The 11,316-nt window shown below is 54.6% G+C and overlaps 1 protein-coding gene across 2 annotated transcripts in view; it reads right to left on the bottom strand.

The window, feature by feature from the left end:
* Positions 1 to 10,840, bottom strand: part of LOC139200452 (diacylglycerol kinase delta) — a 31,855-nt gene extending 21,015 nt beyond the window's left edge. For both annotated transcript variants that reach the window (XM_070829752.1, XM_070829754.1), the window contains exons 1-6: positions 10,687 to 10,840; positions 7,538 to 7,648; positions 7,378 to 7,458; positions 5,426 to 5,530; positions 4,077 to 4,209; positions 2,896 to 3,002 (exon numbers count right to left, since the gene is read on the bottom strand). In XM_070829752.1, the coding sequence (XP_070685853.1) occupies positions 2,896 to 3,002; positions 4,077 to 4,209; positions 5,426 to 5,530; positions 7,378 to 7,458; positions 7,538 to 7,648; positions 10,687 to 10,824 (675 nt within the window). In that variant the 5' untranslated portion in view covers positions 10,825 to 10,840. The remainder of the gene's footprint in view (positions 1 to 2,895; positions 3,003 to 4,076; positions 4,210 to 5,425; positions 5,531 to 7,377; positions 7,459 to 7,537; positions 7,649 to 10,686) is intronic.
* Positions 10,841 to 11,316: the final 476 nt, after the last annotated feature.

Here is an 11,316-nt window from a genome sequence, read left to right as displayed (position 1 = left end):
TGAGGACATGTGTGGAGGCGTGTGAGGACACGTGTGGAGGCGCGTAACGACACGTGTGGAGGCACATAAGGACACGTGTGGATATGTGTGGAAGCGTGTGGATACGTGTGGAGGTGTATGAGGACACGTGTGGAGGCGTGTGAGGACACGTGTGGAGGCGAGTGAGGACACGTGTGGAGGCGTGTGAGGACATGTGTGAGGACACGTGTGGAGGCGAGTGAGGACACGTGTGGAGGCGAGTGAGGACACGTGTGAGGACACATGTGGAGGCGAGTGAGGACACGTGTGGAGGCGTGTGAGGACACGTGTGGAGGCGTGTGGAGACACGTGTGGAGGCGAGTGAGGACACGTGTGGAGGCGAGTGGAGACACGTGTGGAGGCGAGTGAGGACACGTGTGGAGGCGAGTGAGGACACGTGTGGAGGCGTGTGACGACATGTGTGAGGACACGTGTGGAGGCGAGTGAGGACACGTGTGGAGGCGTGTGAGGACACGTGTGGAGGCGAGTGAGGACACGTGTGGAGGCGTGTGGAGACACGTGTGGAGGCGAGTGAGGACACGTGTGGAGGCGTGTGAGGGCACGTGTGGAGGCGAGTGGAGACACGTGTGGAGGCGTGTGGAGACATGTGTGGAGGCGTGTGAGGACACGTGTGGAGGCGAGTGAGGACACGTGTGAGGACACGTGTGGAGGCGTGTGAGGACATGTGTGAGGACACATGTGGAGGCGAGTGAGGACACGTGTGGAGGCGTGTGAGGACACGTGTGGAGGCGTGTGGAGACACGTGTGGAGGCGAGTGAGGACACGTGTGGAGGCGAGTGAGGACACGTGTGGAGGCGTGTGGAGACACGTGTGGAGGCGAGTGAGGACACGTGTGGAGGCGAGTGAGGACACGTGTGGAGGCGTGTGACGACATGTGTGAGGACACGTGTGGAGGCGAGTGAGGACACGTGTGGAGGCGTGTGAGGACACGTGTGGAGGCGAGTGAGGACACGTGTGGAGGCGTGTGGAGACACGTGTGGAGGCGTGTGAGGACACGTGTGGAGGCGTGTGAGGACACGTGTGGAGGCGTGTGGAGACACGTGTGGAGGCGAGTGAGGACACGTGTGGAGGCGTGTGGAGACACGTGTGGAGGCGTGTGGAGACACGTGTGGAGGCGAGTGAGGACACGTGTGGAGGCGTGTGGAGACACGTGTGGAGGCGAGTGAGGACACGTGTGGAGGCGTGTGATGACGTGTGAGGACACGTGTGGAGGCGTGTGAGGACATGTGTGGAGGCGTGTGAGGACACGTGTGGAGGCGTGTGGAGACACGTGTGGAGGCGTGTGAGGACACGTGTGGAGGCATGTGGAGACACGTGTGGAGGCGTGTGAGGACACGTGTGGAGACACGTGTGGAGGCGAGTGAGGACACGTGTGGAGGCGTGTGGAGACACGTGTGGAGGCGAGTGAGGACACGTGTGGAGGCGAGTGAGGACACGTGTGGAGGCGTGTGGAGACACGTGTGGAGGCGTGTGAGGACACGTGTGGAGGCGTGTGGAGACACGTGTGGAGGCGTGTGAGGACACGTGTGGAGGCGTGTGGAGACACGTGTGGAGGCGAGTGAGGACACGTGTGGAGGCGTGTGGAGACACGTGTGGAGGCGTGTGGAGACACGTGTGGAGGCGAGTGAGGACACGTGTGGAGGCGTGTGGAGACACGTGTGGAGGCGTGTGGAGACACGTGTGGAGGCGAGTGAGGACACGTGTGGAGGCGAGTGAGGACACGTGTGGAGGCGTGTGGAGACACGTGTGGAGGCGAGTGAGGACACGTGTGGAGGCGAGTGAGGACACGTGTGGAGGCGAGTGAGGACACGTGTGGAGGCGTGTGGAGACACGTGTGGAGGCGAGTGAGGACACGTGTGGAGGCGTGTGGAGACACGTGTGGAGGCGTGTGGAGACACGTGTGGAGGCGAGTGAGGACACGTGTGGAGGCGTGTGGAGACACGTGTGGAGGCGTGTGGAGACACGTGTGGAGGCGAGTGAGGACACGTGTGGAGGCGTGTGGAGACACGTGTGGAGGCGAGTGAGGACACGTGTGGAGGCGTGTGGAGACACGTGTGGAGGCGAGTGAGGACACGTGTGGAGGCGTGTGGAGACACGTGTGGAGGCGTGTGGAGACACGTGTGGAGGCGAGTGAGGACACGTGTGGAGGCGAGTGAGGACACGTGTGGAGGCGAGTGAGGACACGTGTGGAGGCGTGTGGAGACACGTGTGGAGGCGAGTGAGGACACGTGTGGAGGCGAGTGAGGACACGTGTGGAGGCGAGTGAGGACACGTGTGGAGGCGTGTGGAGACACGTGTGGAGGCGAGTGAGGACACGTGTGGAGGCGTGTGGAGACACGTGTGGAGGCGTGTGGAGACACGTGTGGAGGCGAGTGAGGACACGTGTGGAGGCGTGTGGAGACACGTGTGGAGGCGTGTGGAGACACGTGTGGAGGCGAGTGAGGACACGTGTGGAGGCGTGTGGAGACACGTGTGGAGGCGTGTGGAGACACGTGTGGAGGCGAGTGAGGACACGTGTGGAGGCGTGTGGAGACACGTGTGGAGGCGTGTGGAGACACGTGTGGAGGCGAGTGAGGACACGTGTGGAGGCGTGTGGAGACACGTGTGGAGGCGAGTGAGGACACGTGTGGAGGCGTGTGGAGACACGTGTGGAGGCGTGTGGAGACACGTGTGGAGGCGAGTGAGGACACGTGTGGAGGCGAGTGAGGACACGTGTGGAGGCATGTGGAGACACGTGTGGAGGCGAGTGAGGACACGTGTGGAGGCGAGTGAGGACACGTGTGGAGGCGTGTGAGGACACGTGTGGAGGCATGTGGAGACTGACGGTTACTGAGCAGAACATTTATGAGGTCTCACCCCGTCCTCGTCCTCGATGATGTCCTTCCCGATGGACGCCAGCGTCGTCCACTTACAGTTGTTGGTGGCTCTGACTGCACAGCGCTTATGAGCCTTAAACTTACACACTGACACACACACACACACACACACACACACAGAGTATCAGGGCCTTTGTGTGTCAGTGTGTGTGACAGTGTGTGTCTGTGTGACAGTGTGTGTGACAGTGTGTGTGGTGTGTGACAGTGTGTGTGACAGTGTGTGTCAGTGTGTGTGACAGTGTGTGTCTGTGTGACAGTGTGTGTGACAGTGTGTGTCTGTGTGACAGTGTGTGTGACAGTGTGTGTGGTGTGTGTCAGTGTGTGTGGTGTGTGTGTGACAGTGTGTCAGTGTGTGTGGTGTGTGTGTGACAGTGTGTCAGTGTGTGTGACAGTGTGTGTGGTGTGTCAGTGTGTGTGTCAGTGTGTGTGGTGTGTCAGTGTGTGTGTCAGTGTGTGTGACAGTGTGTGTGACAGTGTGTGTCAGTGTGTGTGACAGTGTGTGTCAGTGTGTGTGACAGTGTGTGTGACAGTGTGTGTCAGTGTGTGTGACAGTGTGTGTGTCAGTGTGTGTGACAGTGTGTGTGACAGTGTGTGTGTCAGTGTGTGTGACAGTGTGTGTGACAGTGTGTGTGTCAGTGTGTGTGTGACAGTGTGTGTCAGTGTGTGTGACAGTGTGTGTGACAGTGTGTGTGACAGTGTGTGTGTCAGTGTGTGTGACAGTGTGTGTCAGTGTGTGTGTCAGTGTGTGTGACAGTGTGTGTCAGTGTGTGTGACAGTGTGTGTGTCAGTGTGTGTGACAGTGTGTGTGACAGTGTGTGTGTCAGTGTGTGTGACAGTGTGTGACAGTGTGTGACAGTGTGTGACAGTGTGTGACAGTGTGTGTCAGTGTGTGTGACAGTGTGTGACAGTGTGTGTGACAGTGTGTGTGTCAGTGTGTGTGACAGTGTGTGACAGTGTGTGTCAGTGTGTGTGTCAGTGTGTGTGACAGTGTGTGTGACAGTGTGTGTGTCAGTGTGTGTGACAGTGTGTGTGACAGTGTGTGTGTCAGTGTGTGTGACAGTGTGTGACAGTGTGTGTGTCAGTGTGTGTGACAGTGTGTGTGACAGTGTGTGTGTCAGTGTGTGTGACAGTGTGTGACAGTGTGTGTCAGTGTGTGTGTACCTTCACAGGACAGCCCGTGTGACGTTACCCCTGACAGCGCCTCCCTGCAGACGTTGCAGTACGTCGGTCTGGCGTGAGAACAGGCGTACCAGTTATGCATCCCACTGAAGTGGTCCATGCTGTACTGGGTGGACTGGGAGAGACACACACACTCAGGACCTCAGACTGGTCATACTGGGGTCAGACTGGGGGTCATACTGGGGTCAGACTGGGGGTCATACTGGGGTCAGACTGGTCATACTGGGGTCATACTGGGGTCATACTGGGGTCAGACTGGTCATACTGGGGTCATACTGGGGTCATTCTAGGGGTTAGACTGGGGTCATACTGGGGGTCATACTGGGGTCAAACTAGGGTCATACAGGGGGTTAGACTGGGGTCATTCTGGGGGTCAGACTGGGATCATACTGGGGGTCATACTGGGGGTTAGACTGGGGTCATACTGGGGGTATACTGGGGTCATACTGGGGGTCATACTGGGGGTATACTGGGGTCATACTGGGGGTCATACTGGGGTCATACTGGGGGTTAGACTGGGGTCATACTGGGGGTCATACTGGGGTCATACTGGGGGTCAGACTGGGGTCATACTGGGGGTCATACTGGGGGTCATACTGGGGTCATACTGGGGGTTAGACTGGGGTCATTCTGGGGGTCAGACTGGGATCATACTGGGGGTTAGACTGGGGTCATACTGGGGGTATACTGGGGTCATACTGGGGGTCATACTGGGGGTATACTGGGGTCATACTGGGGGTCATACTGGGGGTCATACTGGGGTCATACTGGGGGTCAGACTGGGGGTTAGACTGGGGTCATACTGGGGGTCATACTGGGGTCATACTGGGGGTCAGACTGGGGTCATACTGGGGGTCATACTGGGGTCATACTGGGGGTTAGACTGGGGTCATTCTGGGGGTCATACTGGGGTCATTCTGGGGTCATACTGGGGTCATACTGGGGGTCATACTGGGGTCATACTGGGGTCATACTGGGGTCATACTGGGGTCATACTGGGGGTCATACTGGGGGTTAGACTGGGGTCATACTGGGGTCATACTGGGGGTCAGACTGGGGTCATTCTGGGGGTCAGACTGGGGTCATACTGGGGGTCATACTGGGGTCATACTGGTCATACTGGGGTTAGACTGGTCATACTGGGGTCATACTGGGGTCATACTGGGGTCAGACTGGTCATACTGGGGTCATACTGGGGTCATTCTAGGGGTTAGACTGGGGTCATTCTGGGGGGTCAGACTGGGGTCATATTGGTCATACTGGGGTCATTCTGGGGGGTCAGACTGGGGTCATATTGGTCATACTGGGGTCATACTGCTCGGGTTACAGACCTCGTAGTTCTGTCTATTCTGGACACTGCGCAGAGCTGCCATCCACTCCTCCATCTCCTTCCTGTTGTCTGCACACAGAATGAGACGTCTGCAGGGGGTGATGACCTACACACACACACACACACACACACACACACACACACACACACACACACACAATCCAAGGTTACCCTTCAATATTTACTGTACAGCTGGAAGTTTACAATCATTGTTTATCAGAGTAGAATAAAAGACACACACACACACACACACACGTGTATTGTGTGTGTTTGAGTCTATTTTGAGTCACTGTGGGAACAGTTTATTGTGGAGCAGCTGAACAGGAAGTGGAAGTCCCCGTCTGTTTCTGTGGAAATAACCACACACACACACTTCACACACAACCTGTGATGGTTGAGTCACAACCCCCACCACACACACACACACACACTCATGAGGAGGTTCTCTCTGGTATTGGGACGGTTCGTTGAGTCAATGTGATGTCACATGAAAAGGATGAATACAACAAACACCTGAAGACTTTTACTTTGAAAAACACCCAGACATGACGCCGGGACTTTTACTTTGAAAGAGTGTCCTGCTTCAGCCTGAAATGGCCGCCAGGCAGGCGGATCCGGTGATCAGGACTCTCGCTTATCACAAGTCCTGGTCCTGCGGCCCGAACAGACCAGCATCTGGTTCTTCTGGCAGCGCAGCATGCAGAGGCTGAATGACGTCATGTGACCTGCAGCTCAGGTCACCAACCAAGAAACAGACCTGGACTACAAAACCTGGACCTTCTGAGGACTGAGAACCGCAGACTGATTACTGATACTTTAGAGTAGTACTGATACTTTACAGTAGTACTGATACTTTAGAGTACTACTGATACTTTACAGTAGTACTGATACTTTAGAGTACTGCTGTTACTTTATGTACTTTAGTATTTACTTTAGTATTACTGTTACTTCTTTGACACATCAGACATGTTTTCATTTTATTTCTAGTCAGTAAGCAGGTAGGAGAGGGGCGGCACCCTCTAGTCCTGGTCCTGATCCTGGTCTTGGTCCTGATCTTGGTCCTGGTCTTCGTTCTGATCATTAGCTGTCTGTTTAACTCTGTCCTCAGCACAAACGCCTCAGAGACCCTGACCAATCAGGAGCCTGTTTCCATGACGACCTCCGACCTCCTGACTGTCAGTGACTGATGAACGACTGTGATGACATCACCCTCTGAGTGATGAGTCCAACCAATCAGCTTCTTACCTGTAAGTTTCAGCTGGTCACAAAGAACTACTGTAGACCTGTTTGATTATAATGATTCCTGATCCTGGTCCTGATCCTGGTCTTGATCCTGGAGGGTTCAGGTCCTGATTCTGGTGATAATGTTTGCTCTGCTGCTCTCTGACTGCTTCTCTCCCCATCTCCCTCCATTAGCCCCACCCATATCCTGTCTATGACTCAGGCCTACTTCCTGTCTGTCGTCATGCCGACGCCCGGGGAGGGGGAGGTGAACAAAGAAGAAGGGGGGGGGGGGGGGGGGGGGATACCAATCATCCAGAGTGAGTAAACACACACACACACAGCGTTTGAAGCGCTGACGCCGTCCGGCGAGCTGCTGCTGAACTCTGTCAGTGTCCCGTGTTTTCAGTTTGAAGGTTATTAACAGCTAAACTGGTGTTCTGCTGCAAAGTGAATGTTGTCAGTCACCAGTCTGACTCCATCATGGCTTCACCTCCTCTGGGTCTCTGTGACCTCTGACCTTTGCTACAATCAGCAGAACTTCAAACGACCTGTGGCCCCTTTAGGCTTCCATACATGAATAATATGTTGGGACTACTTTCAGCGGCGGATGCGTCCACATGTGGCGCTGCAGTGAGTGTTCAGCAGGACGCTAAGAATAAACTGCAGCGTGTGTACATTGTTGAAGAACATGTGACCTCTGACAGATTGGGGGGGGCACTGAAGACTCACCGTGAAGCTGTTGTTGACGTTCTTGGTGCTGGACTCGGCCACGCTGGCGTCCGTCAGGTCGACCTCGTCAAAGATTATCGACTGTAGACACAAGAAAACCCATCAGATCACAACTGTACCGACAGCAGGTGATCAGACCCCCCCCCTCTCGACTCGTCACCTTGGCGGTCTGGGCGTAGTACAGCGTCCTTCCTCTTAGTTTGAAGTATCGTCTCTTCCAGCGCTGGAACGAGTTTGTCTGTTTCATCAGATCCCCCTCCTTCAGGACAGTCTGGACCACACACACAGCAGAGATACAGATGTTAAGAAAAAAGATCTGAGTGGCTTCTCACTACACAGCCTTAGCCTCGGGCTAACCTAGCCTCGGGCTAACCTAGCCTAGGGCTAACCTAGCCTTGGGGTTAGGATTATTTCATGTTGAAATGTAAAATGTCTTGCGTCCTCCTGGATTCTGGTCTAATCTACGTCATGAAGACTGAGCGCGTCCGATGTGTCCGTCTCTGACCTGGACTCATCTCTCTAGAAGGACGGGACACATTTGATCCTGACTGATCGACTTCTGATCAACTGATCGTCACAGAGAATGACCCGCTGATGCTTTCTGGGAAACACACAGCCGTAACGTCTTGTGATGAAGTTGACAAAAGCGGCTTTCACAACTCCACAGTTCACTGAAAGACGTCGTCAATATTCAACAGGAGACGCATTTACAGGCCGCTGCTGCTGCGGGGCTCGTCTGTCAGCTGACTGCACCACGGGTTCAGCCCCCGGTCAGCACAGCACTGCTCTTAAAACAGGACAATCCTCTATGGGAGTTCTGAATGAGGAACGTTTCTAATGAACTGACAGGAGGAGCGGTAGTTTTCCTATCTATGCTATATCGATCTATATCCATGTGTTTACCTATATATCTATATCTATCTATATCTATATGTGTGTGTGTGTGTGTGTGCGACCACCCAGCAGGTTACTGGTTAATGAAACTAGTTAGTTGTAGCATTAATGTGGAGAAATGCTCAGAGATCAAAGATGGTGATATTAAGAAAGAGCGCCCACTCACTTCCTGTTAACAAAACTGTCAGGACTCCCACCGCTAGACGGAGCTAGAGGCAGTTTCTCTGTGTGTATGTATGTTTCTGTTTGGATGTCCAGGTCAGAGCTGATTACTGAGTGAAGCCACCTGCGGCGGGGAGTGGTTCTCAATCCACTTCACACACCTGAGCCATAAATATCCACAATGTCCACTAGCCGACGCCGGACCGTAGATCTTCACCCAGTTAGTTCTGCTCTAGCTCATAATCAGTGGATTGTCTCTGTATTCCTGCCCAGCCTGTTCCCCGCCCGCTCCGGAGCCACACCTCAGCCGATCCCGTTCCACGCCATCCACCTGCCTGCCCGGGTTACCATCTCCCAGCCGTCAACCTGCCTACCGGCGACCGGACCCAGCTCCCTAGTCCTTCCTCACCCGCCCGCTCCTGCCTCAGCCGTTCGGCCTCCGGACCCTCATTCCCCCACCAAGCTAAGTAGTTTCCCCTCACGGACTGGTCCGGAGCTGCTGCGGCTCGCTCGGCGCTAGCCGGTTGCTACCGGTGGTTTACTACCTGCCGGCTTTGTCTACTTTGTTTGTTATCTGAATAAACCTCCTTTGTTAATTCATTAACTGCGTGCTGGGTGTTTGTTGTCTGCACTTGAGCCTCTGTCCCGTTCCGTGACACTAACGTTAGTGTTAGCTGCAGAGCACAGGATCAATGTGATCAGTATCAATGTGATCATTATGACAATAGGACTATTATAATAGTGCATAACTATACTTCCCCTCCTATTTCCTGCTTTCTCCTTCTATCTCCTCCTCTTTTCTCCATTCATTATCCACCCACCACCTGTCTGGACTGCACTGACACATTAACATCCATCAGCTGGCAGCAGCACCTCATAATGTTCCCAGCTGATGAATGTGATCACACAGGTGTATCAAACACACCTTGTCCCCCCCCCGGGCTTCAGGCAGCCCCTCAGGGACCAAACCTCCGTCACTCCCCTTATTCTGCTGACTGAGACGCTTCACAGCAGGGATAACGGGATTTCCGAGGTTCTGTTGTGTACTTTAAGGCACCACATAGTTAGTAAAGTGCAGTAAAGTTGAATAAAGTCACTTTAAGTGTCCTGAGAAAGTCGGAGAGTTCACGTAATTCACCGTAAATGCCCGTGTTGATTAACCCGGCAATGACCGGGGCCGTCTGTGTGAACGCCACGAACCGTTATGTCTCACACAGCGGACTCGTGCATTTTTTTTTTTACAGCTTCTCAGCTTTCACGGCTCCCTCCCCCGGCCTGTGGTTAGCCGTCAGCCCGGGGGGCAGCCCTCCTCTCCGAGCGGGCAGCAGTGGGAAACATCGGGGCTTCCCGCCGGGCCCGGGACCCTCCGGCTAGCGGCAGTTAGCCGCTCAGCCTCCCGTCAGCTAGCGGTGTCTGTTCACCGAGCTGTGCTTCAGATGAACCGTTTCTTGAAGTCATCTGGTCCCGGAACAAAGACCTGAGCCGGTTTCAGTCCCACGGTTGATCCTGGCTCTAATTTTCCGAAGTCTGCTGGGAGCTAAAGGGACAGACATTTAAAAATCACACTTTCTAACGTTAAGTCCGTCCGTTCTTTATATTTTCACCCGAGCAAATACTAAAATCATCTGGATGTTAATTCTGTTTTCTTCGTGATGTCATTTAACGGCAGTGTTGGTATAACAGCTGTGGCCCGTTCTCCTAAATACAAACTCCTCTTAAATCCGTCAGATTTTAATATTCACCGCTGTATGACAAACATGCTCCTCGTGTAAAACGATGATTAAACTCCTTCAAGGCTCAAAGACATCTCCTCTTCAAATCGGCATCATCAAAATCCACCAAGCAGCGCAGATTTCTGTGAAATGTCCCTTTTCCTACATGTTTTACCCCGCAGGCTGCCGCCGAGCACCGTGTGTACCGGCCAGGAGGGGATGTGGGAGAGGAGTCAAACCGGCTAGAAAAGATGACGTACTGTAAACACGAGCGGCGCTCGGTGTGTGTGGTCGGTGCCGAACTATCAAACGGTGCCTGTGAATTCAGAGGAGCTCTCGTGTGACACTGGACCCTCAGAACAACATGTCATTTAGGGACGGAAATATTAAACTGCTAGATTTTAGACTGCAGTTCCGTGCGCCATGTCCGTGGAGGAGAGCGGTGCAGCTCGGGGCCGTGTGGCCCACCCCCGCTGAATGAAAACAGGAGCTGACCACTGAGGAGCTCCGCTGAGAAACGCGGGCTGTGGACCCTCTTTACCTTGCTGCGGATCTGGCCGGACGTGGACACTTTTCGGATAAGTTTCTGCGGAGTTCCGGGCTCCTGTTCTGGCTCGCTGTCCGACGACTCGTCCGGGCACCGGGCCGCGGCAGACTCCGGTCCCCCTGCCTCCGCCATCCTGCCATCAGACCCCCGGGACAAGCAGAGCAGGGAGCGCCCCCCGGCGGCGGAGACCGGACATCACATGGCAGGAGAGGAGGGGCGCTGGCTGACCTCTGGTGGTCAGACCGAGTACTGCAACCAGCTCCTCCACAGACAGTTAGACAGAGTGAGGGTTAGACAGGGTTAGGGTTAGACAGTAGAGTCACTGGGTGAGGGTTAGACAGGGAGAGGGTTAGACAGTAGAGTCACTGGGTGAGGGTTAGACAGGGTGAGGGTTAGACAGTAGAGTCACTGGGTGAGGGTTAGACAGGGTGAGGGTTAGACAGTAGAGTCACTGGGTGAGGGTTAGACAGGGAGAGGGTTAGACAGTAGAGTCACTGGGTGAGGGTTAGACAGGGAGAGGGTTAGACAGTAGAGTCACTGGGTGAGGGTTAGACAGGGAGAGGGTTAGACAGTAGAGTCACTGGGTGAGGGTTAGACAGGGTGAGGGTTAGACAGTAGAGTCAC

The sequence above is a fragment of the Pempheris klunzingeri genome, chromosome 4 (genome assembly GCF_042242105.1).
Source record: "Pempheris klunzingeri isolate RE-2024b chromosome 4, fPemKlu1.hap1, whole genome shotgun sequence".
NCBI classification, from domain to species: Eukaryota; Metazoa; Chordata; class Actinopteri; order Acropomatiformes; family Pempheridae; genus Pempheris; species Pempheris klunzingeri.
This window is presented reverse-complemented; position numbering and strand designations above follow the sequence as displayed.